Below are 16,525 nucleotides of genomic sequence, written 5' to 3'. Positions count from 1 at the left end.
ATCATTTCTGCATTTTAGGAGGTTACTGTTCAAACGCCATTCTTTCACAGACATGCACTGGCAGCCAGGTGGCACGCTAACTTCCCAAACTATTTAAAAGTTTTTAGTGTTGTTTCAGTGTGGTGCAGTGCGGATATGGTCTAGTGCCCCTCAAACACAAGGCAAGCTGGAGCAGCGTTTCCCAGTATCGCGCGGTGTTTTTGCAAGCGAGTCAGACAAGGGTAACCTGTTTATGTATTTTGACTGTACACCAGCTATAACATAAAGTACACGGAAAATATGACATGGCGCTGCATGTGCCCGAAAGGATAACGGTCATTGTGTCGCGGTGTGACGGACGTGGCGCAGGGCAGTGGCTTGGGGGCGGTTTTGTTTTTGATAATAATGGCCGGAGTGTTTTTCCTCTATTATGGTGTATTTTTCCTCTATTTTGCGTCTGGTTCCCTCTCCTTCTGCAGCTGTCCCGTCCTGTAGTTCAAACAGTACAGCAGATGTCGGTCAACAAGGCAGGAAGGAGAAGGGGGCAGGGCTCAGAGACCCCTGCTCAACCGCTTATACTCCACCCCTCTTGAGGCATCAGCAGCTGCCGATCCACGATGTTTGCGCAGACACCCGTCGTTTTCCCTGGTCAGAAGTGACACATCCGGTGGCGTGGGGCTGCAAGACCTGACCTGGAACAGAGGGATCCAGAGGAGGGACAATGCACCAGCATACCCGATTAACTGCACGCAATCACTTCATTAATGAGCCCCCACTCGTTAGACCTCGCCCCCACGCTCACTGCCCTGGCCGGGGGCGCTGTCTCCTTCCCCTGCCCTGTACCTGCTGCGGAGAGCGGGGTGGGAGTGTGTGATAGGGAGTGTTGATTGGGACTGTCAGGTCAGGCAGAGAAGCTCGAGTCGACAGGAGGGCTGCAGAGTTTTTTTTTCTTCTTTTTTTGACAGTATGGAAGGAGGAGAAGCATCAGGATATGGTGACGATCAGAGAGCGGGGCTGTTGAGGTTTATGCGGAGTCACAGAAAGAGAAGGGATGGCAGGCCTGTGAGGCACTCCTCGAGTTTCCTCTTTCCTTCTGCTCCTCTGGTGGCTGGGGACGATCGGGATATTTCTGTGACCTTTTTTCTTAATTTCTTAATCTGTGGCTGTAGGAATAAAAAGGATAACTTTGTATCTGCTGCCTGGAATAGCGCTGGTGGCTCTGGGGCGTCCTGACAGCCAGCGCCAGGAGAGGGTCCGACCACTTGAAACTAGTTGGCGTAGGCGGCTACAAGACCTGCACCGTGGTTATCGCCATAACAGCAGATCTAGGAAAGTTTTCGTGCTCTCTGCAATTTCACCTTTGAGGAATAGAAGTCTGCAATGCAAGACATTTATTTTCTCTGTAACTGAATTATTGTTTATCCTGACCTCTTTGTTGGGTGGTGGTATGCTGTGTTCAACTCATACCCAAAACAAATTTCCCTTAAAGGAAGAGGATAAAGTCCGAGTTAAATGACATTATTTGAAGGTGAAATCCTTTTGTCAGTCCATGTTCACAATTTCTGTTATAACCACATAATGAAAGTGACATCACCCCTGACGTTCATACTACAGATGCTCCATTGATACAGCTGGTTTGTTACTTCGGATAGTAGGAGCCTGGCTCCACCAATCACATGGCTCTCGCCTGGCTCCACCAATCACATGGCTCTCGCCTGGTTCACAGCTCCAATCATGTGGCTTGTTTGACAGTCCACGCTGTAGCGCTAGCCTGTTCCTTCAGAAGGAAGACATACTGTGGGATTAAGAATTCCTTGCAATTATGTAGTGCTTTTTTATCCGAATAGAACCCACAATGGAGAAAGAGGCCAAGGGCGGGCTGATTTAGAAAATCAACTTTATTAGTTTGTACCATTCATTATAATCACATTTTTATATATACAGTAAAATCCAGAAATGCCTGTGTTTATGGTCTGTGTAGTGGTTTTTCATAGAGGTAACCTAACCTATGTTAGCCTGTGTTAGTCCTGTAACAGTCACTGAGTCACAGTCAGGGCTGACGGAAGAGGTATCATCAGTCTCAGTCCTTGTGCTCTGCTACTGTGGAGCCTCTTCAAGAACAATACTCAAGCCGCAGGGTCCAGCCCACACGCCTTGGCACCCTAAATTCCATCCCAACCACCAATCACAAGCCTTAGCTCATAGACTTCAGGGCAGTGTGACATCATCAGTAGGCTCTACCCCTTCCACTCTCTGGGCAGTGTCTAATGGAGATAGTTTGACATCACCAATATGCTCCGCCTCCTCCCACTCTCTGAGCAGTGTCTTACGGAGACAGTGTGACATCATTAGTAAGCTCCACCCCCCACTCTCTGGGCAGTGTGTAATGGAGATAGTATGACATCATCAGTATTTACTGTGACATCAATAACAACGTGACAGCCTTATCTATAGCTTCTGCCACTTTCTGGTACATTACAAAAGTGATTTTATTTGTCAGAACTCAAATTTTCAAACTCAACATGTTTATGCGTTGAATTTTCGCTTGAATAAAATAGGCAATTGTATTCTATATTTATATTTTCCTTTGCAGTTTATGCACATTAAATGTATTCTCTTTAAAGCAATATGTATATGATCATGGGACATCTTTGGAAGGGGAAGAATATTTTTACAGTTTATACTGTACTGGAGACAGTGTGACATCATCAATATCAGCAGCTTCTGCCTATGTTAAGCAGTATGTATGGGACACAGTGGGACATCGTTATTTCATCAGCTACCCAGAGAGTCTGAGGCTGTTGCCAATCTGCTTGGTTTTCCAGCTAAAAATTATGTCCATCCTGCTTCACAGAGAAGAGGACATTGCAGCAAAATAATTACAATAATTAACACCTCGGCTAAGGAAGTAAAAGCCTTCTAATTAATATGTAACCCGTTTTATTAGGAAGAAGAATTAAAAATGGAATGGTTCTTTTATCTTATTATTTGCAAATTTAATTCTCCTGCCATATCACGGAAGAAGCCAAATGTCATTAGATTTTGACCTAATTGAAGTTAGTAACTAAGCAAACTCACAGTAAAGCCAGTTCACTAAAACCTGGTGTGTGCAAGACTGTTCTGCCAGTGTTATTATAAAACTAATAACTTATCCATCTCACAGTAAAGTCCATACAGAACAGCCTGTAGTGGCCCATATTGTTCTGTCAATGTCAGTGGAAGCCTGTTTATAAAGTTTCAGTTAATCACTAATCCAGCTCACACACGATACAGGCAGTCCTATCCTGTACATCTTGGAGTGTCTCAAACTGCTCCGTCATTGTCAGTGGGAGTCTGATTTAGTCCCAGTTAAAAACTAAATCAGGTTCACAGTAAAGTCAGCCCAGTCTGACCTGCAGTGTCTCAGACATCTCTGCCAGTGTTAATGGGAGTCAGAATATAATTGATGTTGACAAATAAATCAAGTTCACAGTGTAGTCAGCCCAGTCCAGTAGAGCCTGGAGTGCCTCACTGTTCTATCAGTGGGAGTCTAATTGTAACCTCAGTTACAGTCAGTCTTGTACAGCCTTGAGTAGCTCAGTATCTCTCTGTTGTTACTGTCAATGGAGTCTGATTAAAATCTCACTTAATAACTAATCAAAATCACAGTGTAGCTAGTCCAGTCCAGTCCAGTCTGGAGTGTCTCACACTGCTTTGTGCGTCAGTGTCAGTAGGAGACCAATTATAATTCCAGTTATGACCTATTCCAGATCACAGTAAATTCAGTCCACTCCCCTCCAGGATGGTGTGGCTCATACTGTTGTCAGTGGGAATGTTATTATAATCTGAATTCATAACTAATCAAGATCACAGTACAGTCAGTCCTGCACAATGAAGATTTAAGTGGCTCAGACGTATTTGTCAAGAACAAAATGCATTTTAAAAACACTATACTAACTACAATTATCCTAAAATATCCATTCATAACCTAATTATTTTAAAAAGATAATTGCATATATGTATGTATATAGAATATTCTATAAAAGCCTTTAGACAAGTTGCTACACCAATATATAGCTGCACTCAAATCCCCTTCTAAAAGATCAAGACTAGAGTATGAGATACAGGATTAAATTGAAGCCCTCTTTTCACTCACACAGTCTGTGATTGTACCCATCTATATGTCTCTCTGTGCAGTGTTAAAGTACTGTAGTGTCCAGTCAGTGTGTCTGTACTGTATTAACCCCTCTCTCTCAGTGCAGTGTTAATGTACTGGAGTGTCCAGTCAATGTGTCTGTACTGTATTAACCCCTCTCTCTCAGTGCAGTGTTAAAGTACTGTAGTGTCCAGTCAGTGTGTCTGTACTGTATTAACCCCTCTCTCTCAGTGCAGTGTTAATGTACTAGAGTGTCCAGTCAGTGTGTCTGTAATGTATTAGCCCCTCTCTCTCAGTGCAGTGTTAATGTACTGGAGTGTCCAGTCAGTGTGTCTGTACTGTATTAACCCCTCTCTCTCAGTGCAGTGTTAATGTACTGTAGTGTCCAGTCAGTGTGTCTGTACTGTATTAACCCCTCTCTCTCAGTGCAGTGTTAATGTACTGTAGTGTCCAGTCAGTGTGTCTGTACTGTATTAACCCCTCTCTCTCAGTGCAGTGTTAATGTACTGGAGTGTCCAGTCAGACGTGCCCATCCTCAATACCGGCCAGCTGTTCCTCCAGTTGTGCTATCCGTTGTCCCTGAGAGAGAACAAGAGATCGAAGGGCACGGACCTCTGCCAGGATTTCATTAAGCCGCTCCTCCTCAGCCTGAAAGAGAGAGAGGTTAATGCAGGACAAACATATTGAGTGACTTAACACTGTACTGAGTGAGGTTAAGATAAGATCAGATCAGATCACTTTACTGGCCAAATACAATTTATTTTCCCATACTCCAACTTTCTCTCCATTAGGACACAGACAGGGAGAAAAGCTTGGGGTCAGAGCGCAGGGTCAGCCATTTAAACGACACCCCTGGAGTAGTTGGGGATAAGGGCCTTTCTCAGGGGCCCAATGGAGTAGGATTCCTCTGCCAGCCTTCCAGCCACAGGCACAGATCCTTAGCCACAGAGCCACTGCACCACCCCAGTTAATACAGTCCAGACACACTGACTGGACACTCCAGTACATTAACACTGCACTGAGAGAGAGGGGTTAATACAGTCCAGACACACTGACTGGACACTCCAGTACATTAACACTGCACTGAGAGAGAGGGGTTAATACAGCACAGACACACTGACTGGACACTCCAGGACATTAACACTGCACTGAGAGAGAGGGGTTAATACAGTACAGACACACTGACTGGACACTCCAGTACATTAACACTGCACTGAGAGAGAGGGGTTAATACAGTACAGACACACTGACTGGACACTCCAGTACATTAACACTGCACTGAGAGAGAGGGGTTAATACAGTCCAGACACACTGACTGGACACTCCAGGACATTAACACTGCACTGAGAGAGAGGGGTTAATACAGTCCAGACACACTGACTGGACACTCCAGTACATTAACACTGCACTGAGAGAGAGGGGTTAATACAGTACAGACACACTGACTGGACACTCCAGTACATTAACACTGCACTGAGAGAGAGGGGTTAATACAGTACAGGCACACTGACTGGACACTACAGTACATGAACACTGCACTGAGAGAGAGGGGTTAATATAGTACAGACACACTGACTGGACACTACAGTACATTAACACTGCACTGAGAGAGAGGGGTTAATACAGTCCAGACACACTGACTGGACACTACAGTACATTAACACTGCACTGAGAGAGAGGGGTTCATACAGGACAGACACACTGACTGGACTGATGAATGTTTCCCTCACCTCTTTTTCTGCAGTGTTGGGAGCAGCAACATGGCCAGTATCAGCTTCATCATCCCCATCATTATCTTCATCATTCTGTCCCCGAGAAAGAGTTCTGGTTACCGTGGTAGCAGCAGCTTCTGCCCTCTGGGTGTCACCCCCCTCCATTCCCTTGGGGGTAACAGGGGGTGAGTCGGGGGGGGTGGAAGGGGAAGGCACCGTGCTAGCTGCGGCGCCAGCTGTCAGGGGGGGCCTCTTGGGGGTGAACTTGACGTCACGCTGCTTGGAGGGAGTGTAGCCTCCACTCAGAGAGACCAGGACAGGGGGAGCGTCTCGGCCCGCAACCCACTCCTCAGCCAGCAGGGGGGGCTCCAGTCCTGCTGTGTCCGGATAGAGGTCTTGCTGAAAGAGGTCAGACTGAGACAGAGAGAGAGAAGAAATAGAAATTGGGGAGAAATAGAGACAAGAGGTTCACTTCCTACTGCACTGTGACAGATACTCTGGGATTAGAGAAACATTCTTCCCGAAATTCAGAACTCTAATCCCAGAGTTCCCACACCTGCCGGAATCACAACGGGTCCCAATCCTACTGGGAGAGGGAGGAGGGAACTCAGTTGAACTGGCAGCCCAGTATGTGATCTCCTGTCACAGCCTGAGGAACAGTGAGCCTGTCTCCCAATAATGCTCCAGCCGCCTACAGTATATGTCAATATTTTATAATACGTCTTTGTTGTAAATGTCTGTAATATGTCTGTAGATTTCTATTTTACTTTTATTTTTTGTTTTGTTTCATGTAAATATCATTACTTTCATTTGCTTTGGCAACACTGATTGTACTCATCGGTCATGCTAATAAAGCACCTTGAATTGAATTGAATTGAGAGAGAGAGAGAGAGAGACAGGGCAGGAGGGTCAATCCTGAAGCACTGACTGCCTGGACAGCTCCTCTTCCTTCCCCAAGCCACCCCTCCTTTCTCTACTCGGGCGAGGCTCTGGAGTATTCAAATGAATGGGGGAATGCAGTACACACTAGAGAAACAAAAGCCAAATTCTGTGTAGATTCATCTTTCGTTAATAAATCCAATCCATAACAAAACCCTTACAAGTTCCAGTTAACTCCTAAGTTTTCAAGCCTAAACTGGCATTAGGACTGCTGGTTGACTGCCAGTGTTAAAGCCCAGGAGTTAAGTAAACATATCTGTGTTATCTAAACACCCTAACGTTCAGGATGCCGGTAACACAGCCCTCCCTGAACTGCAGGATCTTAGACCTTCAGATCATTCTTTCAGGGCATACAGAGACATGACGTCATCACAAAGTTGTGACATCCTCACAAAAGCTGTGAGATCATCACTCATTCACACACCCCCCCCCCATCCTCTGCACCCGTCTACTGATACACTGACTACTGCAGCTCCTGAGGAATGTCCAATTCTGCACAGGGCCAATCAGCTGAACCCTATTCTCCCTGTGGAAAACTGGGCACGCAGGCTTGACAGACCACTCGGGTACATACCGATCCGACTACTACCACTAAATGTGAGACTGCCGACCCTGAGCCACAAACTGCAGCCCAAGCATCCACGTTTAATCTGGTGATATGCTGGCTCAGGGGTTGGCAGCCCCATACCAGGAAACGGCTCCCTTCCCCGGGACAAGATCTGCTCCTACCTTTCGAGGAACGGTCATGGAAATGGGCTCACACTTCCTCTCGTGCAGCTTGTAGAACCTGAGCAGACAGAGGGAGTGAAGTCAGTCCAGCTCAGAGCGTGCACCCCGCACTCTGGGGGGGGGAGGGGTACCGTGAGATCAAAGTAAGGAACTCTCCTGCCCCTCCCCATGCAGATCCAGATTCCGAGATCTGAAGATTAACCAACACCGACAGCAGATTCCTCCCCCTCCTGACAAGCAGGGACCCCAAGAAGAGAACAGTAATGCGATAAGAAGAACATCAGAAAACGAGAGAGGTCACAAACAAGAGGAGAGACCCTTGTGCCCATCTAGCCTGTTCTTTAGTCAGTAGTTAATTGACCCCCAGATCTCATCCAGCTGTTTCTTGAAAGAAACCAGAGAATTGGCCTCAACAACCTGGAAGAAGTCAATTTACAACAGAGAACGGGAGGCACATCCTTTCCAAAACGGGTTCTCTCTCCAGCCCCAGTCTGTCGCAGCAGGGCAGTTTATGGCCACCCAGCTGGGGCTGCACCCTGTGGGGTGCTCTAGTGGGAAAAGAAAGAGGCTGTCCCTCAGGTACCTGGCTATCTCACACTTGTTGACATCAACCCCTCTCTTGCACAGGAAGCCCATCCCCCTCTGGGGCTCCTTGCTGGTGAAGCTGTTCAGGAAGTGAACAAAGGGTGGCTCCGCTGTCACCTCGAAGTAGCGGATGCTGCAGTCTCCCTGCGGGATGAGGAGAGGAGAGGCAGAGAGGGGTTAACTCAGCACCATCAGTCACAGTCCAGACACAGAGAGAAACAGTCCTGTATCTCATATTCCCACATGGGGAGATGTTGTCGGGGCTGCAGACTGCAGAGATGGAGACAAGCTAAACAGCAACACAATTACTTACTTCATTTTTTTGTCCCATATGGGAAATTTTCTTTGCATCCAGGTAAAATGACATAACGCAATGCATAATATATTTAACACATAAATCAGTTAACAAGTACAAAACATTCTGTACATACAATACAGTGCTGCGCTACAACACTAATTACATCACTGCTAAAGAAGAGTAAGAGTACTGGTCCTAGTACAGACCCCTGTGGTACTCCACTAATTAAATAATTGATATAATTAAGAAGGGCAGTGGTCCTGGTACAGTTCCTTGCAGTACTACATTAATTTTCATTTTCTTACAATGTTAATAGGAAAAGACCAGGAATGTCTGTGATGTGTACATGTTAATAGATATTGCCTTGTCAACACTATTTTTCTGTGTTTTTTTTTAAATGGCATAAATTTTCTTTTAAATGAAAGGGCTCTGCAAGTGTAGCAGCCCTGCAAAGCACATGAGTTTGAGAAAAGTCTCACCTTCCCGCAGAGGTAGACAATGTTGGTGTCGGGGTCATAGAAAGGCAACAGGACTCCATTGCTGCTGTCCATCTCCTGCATCACCATGGGCTCCTCCAGATCATTCTGTCAGGGCATACAGAGACATGACATCATCATAAAGTTGTGACATCATCACTCATTCACAACTACACAGAGTGACAAGGCATCACAGACTTGAATCACCACATACTAATCTTCATGCACTCACCAAACCATAAAGAGTTGTACAATACTGCACAACGTAAGCAATGTGTGGCTATTGTGGTTGTAGTCTTGTATATGTAGTGTAATTTGTGTACACACAGTGTGTATGTTAAAGGTGCAGCAGTATATTTTGACCTTAGGGGTTCTGGGATATTTTTTCCATAAAAGTTTTGAAGGATCGTTAGTTTTATTGCCTAATTTAAAATGTCCATTTTCACTCTGTTGAAAACATTTCATAGCCATTAGTGGGAAAGATTCAGGTGTTTTCAGTTTTCAAATTCTTTATCTTAAAGAGTGATTATTATTTCAGATGCTAAGTAAATTAAGTAAATGAAAACAACACAAGCTGTTTCTGAGATTCAAAGAATGTGTACTGCTTAAAAAATCTGAAATACACTAAATTCCCACTGCAGGACCACGTTTTGTGGCTAAGTGAAATAAATCCAAAGAACCCATCTCAGAAATACAAGGCACAAGGAGACTCACCCTGCATTGGATAACAATTAACTCTGCCAAAGGTACTCCACTAATTACATAACTGATCTAATTCAGAATAGCAGTGGTCCCAGTACAGACCCCAGTGGTACACCACTAATTACAGCATTAATCTAATAAAGAAGATCTGTCACCGCTGTCACCCTTCTCTCTTCACAGTCCCACTCCCTCACTCCACCCTGTTCCCCACCCATCTCACCACATCCCACAGTGCCAGCTGTCTCTCGCTCATCCGGCTGAAGCCAGTGGTGAAGATCTTTCCATCAGACAGAAACACAGCTCTCATGGGTCTGGAGCCATCGTGAGCCCTTTCCTTGACCTGAGAAAGAGAGAGGGGTTAATACAGTACAGACACACTGACTGGACACTCCAGTACATTAACACTGCACTGAGAGAGAGGGGTTAATACAGTACAGACACACTGACTGGACACTCCAGTACATTAACACTGCACTGAGAGAGAGGGGTTAATACAGTACAGACACACTGACTGGACACTCCAGTACATTAACACTGCACTGAGAGAGAGGGGTTAATACAGTCCAGACACACTGACTGGACACTCCAGTACATTAACACTGCACTGAGAGAGAGGGGTTAATACAGTACAGACACACTGACTGGACACTCCAGTACATTAACACTGCACTGAGAGAGAGGGGTTAATACAGTACAGACACACTGACTGGACACTCCAGTACATTAACACTGCACTGAGAGAGAGGGGTTAATACAGTACAGACACACTGACTGGACACTCCAGTACATTAACACTGCACTGAGAGAGAGGGGTTAATACAGTCCAGACACACTGACTGGACACTCCAGTACATTAACACTGCACTGAGAGATTGAGAGAGGGATCTGATTCAGTAAGAGATAGCTCTGCGAGGATGCTCCCATCTTGGCTTAACATTCAGGCTCTGCAGTAGGGCTTTGAGCCAAGATGGCCACCCATTTATTGAGAGAATGCAGAATAAGACAGCTGGTCTCTGTCTTCACACAGATGGAAGGAAATAGGAGCTGTCAGGACTGTCAGGATAAGCTCTCCATGGAATAAGCCACACCTCTGTGCTTATTACAATGCTTAGAAGACCAGCTGGGAAGAAAAGGTTTCAGTCTATGTCTGGGCTCCAGAGTGGATGACGGAGGGTGAGGGATCCAGAGGATGAGAGCTCATTTGCAATGGATTGGGTTTCTTACAGGCCAGAGGACTGCATAACAAAGACTGTACTGAGGGGTATCACAGGTGCAAGAAGGGCTGTGTAGTAGCTTAATAGCCAGTTTCAATGGAGTACAGTATGCTGCTGAGGAACAGGCCTGGCTAGCTGAATCAGGGCTACTTAGGACCTAGAGAAGACATACTGACCTACTGGATACCTCAGGACTACAACACTGCTGACTATAAGTGAACTACATAGAGCAGACATTTCAATAGAGATCAAAAGACAGAGACACAGACAAATCTAAACACTCTGTAGTGATATTAAGGTAAGCAGTTCTCCCTGCCTTGACCACAGTTCCTCTGCGGGGGTCGATGACACGCAGAGCCTTGTCCTTGCAGGCAGTGCAGAGCAGACTGCCATCTCTATTCCAGGTCACGCTGTAGATCATGTCAGGGTGAGAGTCCTCCAGCCTGTATAGCAACTCCCCACTGCCCACATCCCAGACACACAGCACATTGTCACAGCCTGGGGACAGAGAGGGGGGTTAATACAGACACATGGCGCGCTGTCACAGCGTGGGGACAGAGAGGAGTTAATACAGACACGCGGCACACTGTCACAGCCTGGGGCAGAGAGAGGGGTTAATACAGACACGCGGCACACTGTCACAGCCTGGGGACAGAGAGAGGGGTTAATACAGACACGCGGCACACTGTCACAGCCTGGGGCAGAGAGAGGGGTTAATACAGACACGCGGCACCCTGTCACAGCCTGGGGCAGAGAGAGGGGTTAATACTGACACACGGCACACTGTTACAGCCTGGGGACAGAGAGAGGGGTTAATACAGACACATGGCACACTGTCACAGCCTGGGGACAGAGAGAGGGGTTAATACAGACACGCGGCACACTGTCACAGCCTGGGGACAGAGAGAGGGGTTAATACAGACACGCGGCACACTGTCACAGCCTGGGGCAGAGAGAGGGGTTAATACAGACACGCGGCACACTGTCACAGCCTGGGGGCAGAGAGAGGGGTTAATACAGACACGCGGCACACTGTCACAGCCTGGGGGCAGAGAGAGGGGTTAATACTGACACATGGCGCACTGTCACAGCCTGGGGGCAGAGAGAGGGGTTAATACAGACACGCGGCACACTGTCACAGCCTGGGGGCAGAGAGAGGGGTTAATACTGACACATGGCGCACTGTCACAGCCTGGGGACAGAGAGAGGGGTTAATACTGACACATGGCGCACTGTCACAGCCTGGGGGCAGAGAGAGGGGTTAATACAGGGATCAGATCAGAAAGTCACCTGATCTATCAGTGAATGAGACAGACTTACCTGCACTCAGCAGCACATTCAGGGCAGTGGGGTGCCAGGCCAGGATACCCACTCTCTTGGAGTGACCCTCCAAAGACACGAGGGGCTCTGTCATTGGGGTCACCAGACCCTCATCTGGAATCTGCCACACCTGCGCCCACACAGCACAGTTACACACCGAACACAGTACTGCACACTCAACATTGTCACACACTGAACACAATACTGCACACTCCACACCGTTCTACAATGAACACAGTGCTGCACACTCAACACCATTCCACACAGCACCGCACACTTAATACAGTCACACGCAGTACCAAGACCTCATCCTTCTCTCCTCCCTGGCCCTCCCACCTCCCGTCCCTCTCGCCTCCCTTCCCCCCCTCTCCTCCTCTTCCTCGCTCTCACCTTCACAGTGCAGTCCTCCCCAGAGCTGGCGATGATGTTGTCGTCATGGGGACACCACTGGATATCGAGGACCGGGGCGGAGTGACCACACACCGAGGGGCAGGACATGTCCACACGCCCACACTGAGGGAGAGGAGGAGAGTCCAGCAGGTTTACACCCCAGGAACACAACACAGGTCACAAATGGGAGGAGGCCCTTCTAGGAAGAGCCTGACTCTCACAGAGAACGGAGACAAGCATCTATAGAGGAAGATATACAAAGAGTCTGGCCACAGAAAGTGAGCACAGACAAACCTAGGGGGCTCATCCTGGACATAGACACCACACACAGACAGACCTGGTTGTGCTCCCACTGCCCGCAGGCAGAAGCAGCGACAAATTAGCCTATTCCCAGAATTTCTACACCTCCCACAATCTGAACAGAATCCAATCCTACTGGTGGAGGGAAGAAGAATCTCAATAGAGCTGTAGCCCAGCGTGTGATCTCCTGTCCCACCGTGTGAACAGTGAGCCTGTCTTTCAATAAAAATAATACAGTGTGTGATCTCCTGTCCCACCATGAGGAACAGACAGTGAGTGTGTCTCTCATTAATAATAATACAGTGTGTGATCTCCTGTCACAGCCTGAGGAACTGACAGTGACCCTTTCTCTCAATAATAATAATAATAATAATAATAATAATAATAATACAGTGTGTGATCTCCTGTCCCAGCCTGAGGAACAGTGAGCCTGTCTTTCAAGAAAAAGAATGCAGTGTGTGATCTCCTGTCACAGCCTGAGGAACTGACAGTGAGCCTGTCTATCAATAATAATAATAATAATAATAATAATAATAATAATAATAATAATAATAATAATAATACAGTGTGTAATCTCCTGTCCCAGCCTGAGGAACTGACAGTGAGCCTGTCTCTCAATAATAATAATAATACAGTGTGATCTCCTGTCCCGGCCTGAGGAACAGACAGTGAGCCTGTCTCTCAATAATAATAATACAGTGTGTGATCTCCTGTTCCAGCCTGAGGAACAGACAGTGAGCCTGTCTCTCAATAATAATGCAGTGTGTGATCTCCTGTCACAGCCTGAGGAACAGACAGTGAGCCTGTCTCTCAATAATAATAATGCAGTGTGTGATCTCCTGTCACAGCCTGAGGAACAGACAGTGAGGCAGTCTCTTAAACATGTTTTATGTGATGTATGTGTAAGCCCAATAAAATTCTTCTCTGTCAATGTCGATAAATGTTGAATTTGCTTTGGCAACACTGTCACTCGCTGGTCATGTCAATAAAGCTCTGGAATGTGAATCTGAGAGACAGGAAGAGACAAAGCCGGCCTGCCCAGCTCTCAGACAGACCTTGTGAAGTGGCAGGACGAGGAAGGCGCCGCCCCCACTGGCCTCGATGATGATGGCGAGGAATTTGGGGTTGACTGCACAGAGCGGAGTGTCCCAGGTGACCCGTGACACGCGGACATCATCAAAACACTGCTCCACTCGCCAGGCCTGCCCAAACACATGGCGGAACTTACTCTGCCTCACCACCCGCCTGAACGACATGGCTGCCAGAAAGAGAGATTAATACAGTACATTAACACTGCACTGAGAGAGAGGGGTTAATACAGTACAGACACACTGACTGGACACTCCCAATACATTAACACTGCACTGAGAGAGAGGGGGTAATACAGTCCAGACACACTGACTGGACACTCCAGTACATTAACACTGCACTGAGAGAGAGGGGTTAATACAGTACAGACACACTGACTGGACACTCCAGTACATTAACACTGCACTGAGAGAGAGGGGTTAATACAGTACAGACACACTGACTGGACACTCCCAATACATTAACACTGCACTGAGAGAGGGGTTCATACAGTACAGACACACTGACTGGACACTCCAGTATATTAACACTGCACTGAGAGAGAGGGGTTAATACAGTACAGACACACTGACTGGACACTCCAGTCCATTAACACTGCACTGAGAGAGAGGGGTTAATACAGTCCAGACATACTGACTGGACACTCCAGTACATTAACACTGCACTGAAAGGGACATACACTGAGTGTACAAAACGTTAGGGACACCTGCTCTTTCCTTGAAAATAGACTGTCGAGGTGAATCCAAGTGAAAGCTATGATCCGAATTGATTTCACCTGTTAAATCCACTTCAATCAGTGCAGATGAAGAGGAGGAGACAGGTTAAAGAAGGCGGAAGTGCCTTTGAGAACTGACCGGGTCGAAAATAAGCAAATCATGATTTGAATGGGGATTTGAATTGGAAGCTAAGATTTGAATGAAAGAGTCCGAGAGAGAGGAAGAGACACAACTACAAGGGGGGACATGCTGAGGGCATTAGCGGGTGGAGACAGACAAGGGTGAGGCCGACAGGCGATTACAGGATTAAAAAAATAAAATACCACGTATCAACAGATACTGCGCGCAACAGGTAGAGTGCACTACTGGGTAGCACACAGAGCCGTCTGCTTGGACAAGCAGAGATACTGTCCCCAGCAGACGGCCACAACTCCTTCTCTCCCAGCCCGGACTTGCCAGAACCAGCCAGGATCTGAACAGCAGGTTCGGGGGTCCCGGTCTGCGAATTTCTCCGAACTGGCAACTTCGGTTCCCCTAACGCGATCCTCAAGTTCGCTAGAGGGACGAGACAGACATAGCTCCCCTTTAGAGACGTGAAAAGTAAGAACAACGACAAGATAAATACCTTTGCAGGGTGATACGCGAAGCCGAGCCCTTGGGAAAGCAAGTAATGAATTAAAAAACCAGATGCTGAGTGCGGGAAATGCCAACAACAAGGATGCAGAACGACTAGCAGGCGGGGGGAGGGGCTGTCGGAGCCACTTCCGATGGCCACTCCCTCTGCCCGGACTTCCGTGTCCTGTCAGGCGTGGAAGCGAATTACCGTATAACGTGGTATATAGTCGTCCAAGATTATTTTCCTTCAGTCTTCAGTTAACCCAATAGTTGAGTCGAGAATAAATCCTCTCGTTGTACTGATGACCTGAGAAGTCTCCATTTAATGTACCGTGTATTTCCTGGAGCAATCTGAGTGAAGTATGAAGAAGGCTCCACGGCCGAAACGTTGTGTTCTCTTTCTTCTTTTTTTCAGCATGGAATAAACCTATTACTTGTTCCTTATTCAAAGGGTCAACATCCCAGTCCAGTTTGGAACCCATGATCAATCCAATCATGTGCTCAGATCCCTAATCACTACTCCACCCTAACAGAACTGCTGCCTGGACGGGTACCTCAGCCCTAGACCCTCATATGAAGTGCCTGATGCTGTCCTGCTTAAGCCACTCGGGCTCTGTAATAATGTCTTTATGAGGGTGACCAGACGTGCTCCAGAGGGCTGGCATACAGTATCTGCAGCGCCCTATTCCAGCTCAGCTCTGAACACAATTACTGGCCTAACTGGGGCCAATTTACCAGCTTCTCCAGTATTACAGTCTACAGTATTACTAGCTTCTGGCAGCATCAGAAGGTAAGATATAACAGGCCTGGTCAGACCTGGAATTACAGACCTCCAATCAAATAAACCTCCAGTTTGCTGCAGCAGGTAGTGCTGATGGACCACTGGGTGTCGCTCCTACCTCAAGAACAGAATTTCCACATCAATGCCCCAGTATGGTGACTATGGGCACTGTGTTGTAGGAGGTACAGTCCTTCAGATGAGACATTAAACTGAAGTCCGACTTACTTGTTAATTAAAGATCTGTTAAAGGCTGTTCCTGAGGATATGGGTGTTAACCTTGGTGTCCTAGCTCAATATCACTCTGAGCTTGGACAGCCTGTTCGCACTAAAACCCCTCCTTAATCCGAATCATGAAGCAATCTGTCTCTTTCCTGTCTGATGTCCTGTGCAGCTAGGAAGCGGTGCTGTTGTTCAGTGGCTGCTGTGCTACTCAAACAGTGGTAAATTCCTTTGAAATGCTTTAAGAACATAAGACCAGTCACAAACCAGAGGAGGCTCTGCGGCCTGTCTAGCCTTTTTTCATATTTGGTAGCTAATTTATCTCA

General features: G+C 47.0%; 1 protein-coding gene and 1 long non-coding RNA gene across 2 annotated transcripts; one reads left to right on the top strand and one right to left on the bottom strand.

The window, feature by feature from the left end:
• Positions 1–40: 40 nt before the first annotated feature.
• Positions 41–2,286, top strand: LOC148656100 (uncharacterized). Its single transcript, XR_015940797.1, has 2 exons — positions 41–221; positions 945–2,286. It is a non-coding gene; the product is annotated as an uncharacterized LOC148656100 (long non-coding RNA).
• On the bottom strand, positions 1,860–15,370 carry coro1b (coronin, actin binding protein, 1B). Its single transcript, XM_088642530.1, has 11 exons — positions 15,210–15,370; positions 13,835–14,037; positions 12,480–12,602; positions 12,090–12,219; positions 11,086–11,267; positions 9,776–9,895; positions 8,857–8,961; positions 8,078–8,223; positions 7,495–7,552; positions 5,845–6,240; positions 1,860–4,762 (listed from the first exon to the last, which is right to left on the bottom strand). The coding sequence occupies exons 2-11, from the start codon at positions 14,033–14,035 to the stop codon at positions 4,634–4,636; spliced, it is 1,590 nt and encodes a 529-aa protein (XP_088498656.1). The 5' UTR covers positions 14,036–14,037; positions 15,210–15,370; the 3' UTR covers positions 1,860–4,633.
• Between the last annotated feature and the right edge of the window lie 1,155 nt (positions 15,371–16,525).

Source organism: Lepisosteus platostomus, chromosome 8, assembly GCF_059453375.1.
Source record: "Lepisosteus platostomus isolate fLepPlt1 chromosome 8, fLepPlt1.hap1, whole genome shotgun sequence".
In the NCBI taxonomy this organism is placed as follows: Eukaryota; Metazoa; Chordata; class Actinopteri; order Semionotiformes; family Lepisosteidae; genus Lepisosteus; species Lepisosteus platostomus.
Note: the sequence above shows the minus strand (reverse complement) of the source record. Positions and strands in the feature narration are given on the sequence as shown.

Coding starts and splice junctions, on each gene's coding strand:
- coro1b (XM_088642530.1), bottom strand. CDS start 14,035: ATGTCGTTCAGGCGGGTGGTGAGGCAGAGTAAGTTCCGCCATGTGTTT. Junction 11,268..12,089: donor GAATGTGCTGCTGAGTGCAG/GTAAGTCTGTCT, acceptor CTCTGTCCCCAG/GCTGTGACAATGTGCTGTGT. Junction 6,241..7,494: donor CCATGACCGTTCCTCGAAAG/GTAGGAGCAGAT, acceptor TCTCTGTCTCAG/TCTGACCTCTTTCAGCAAGA.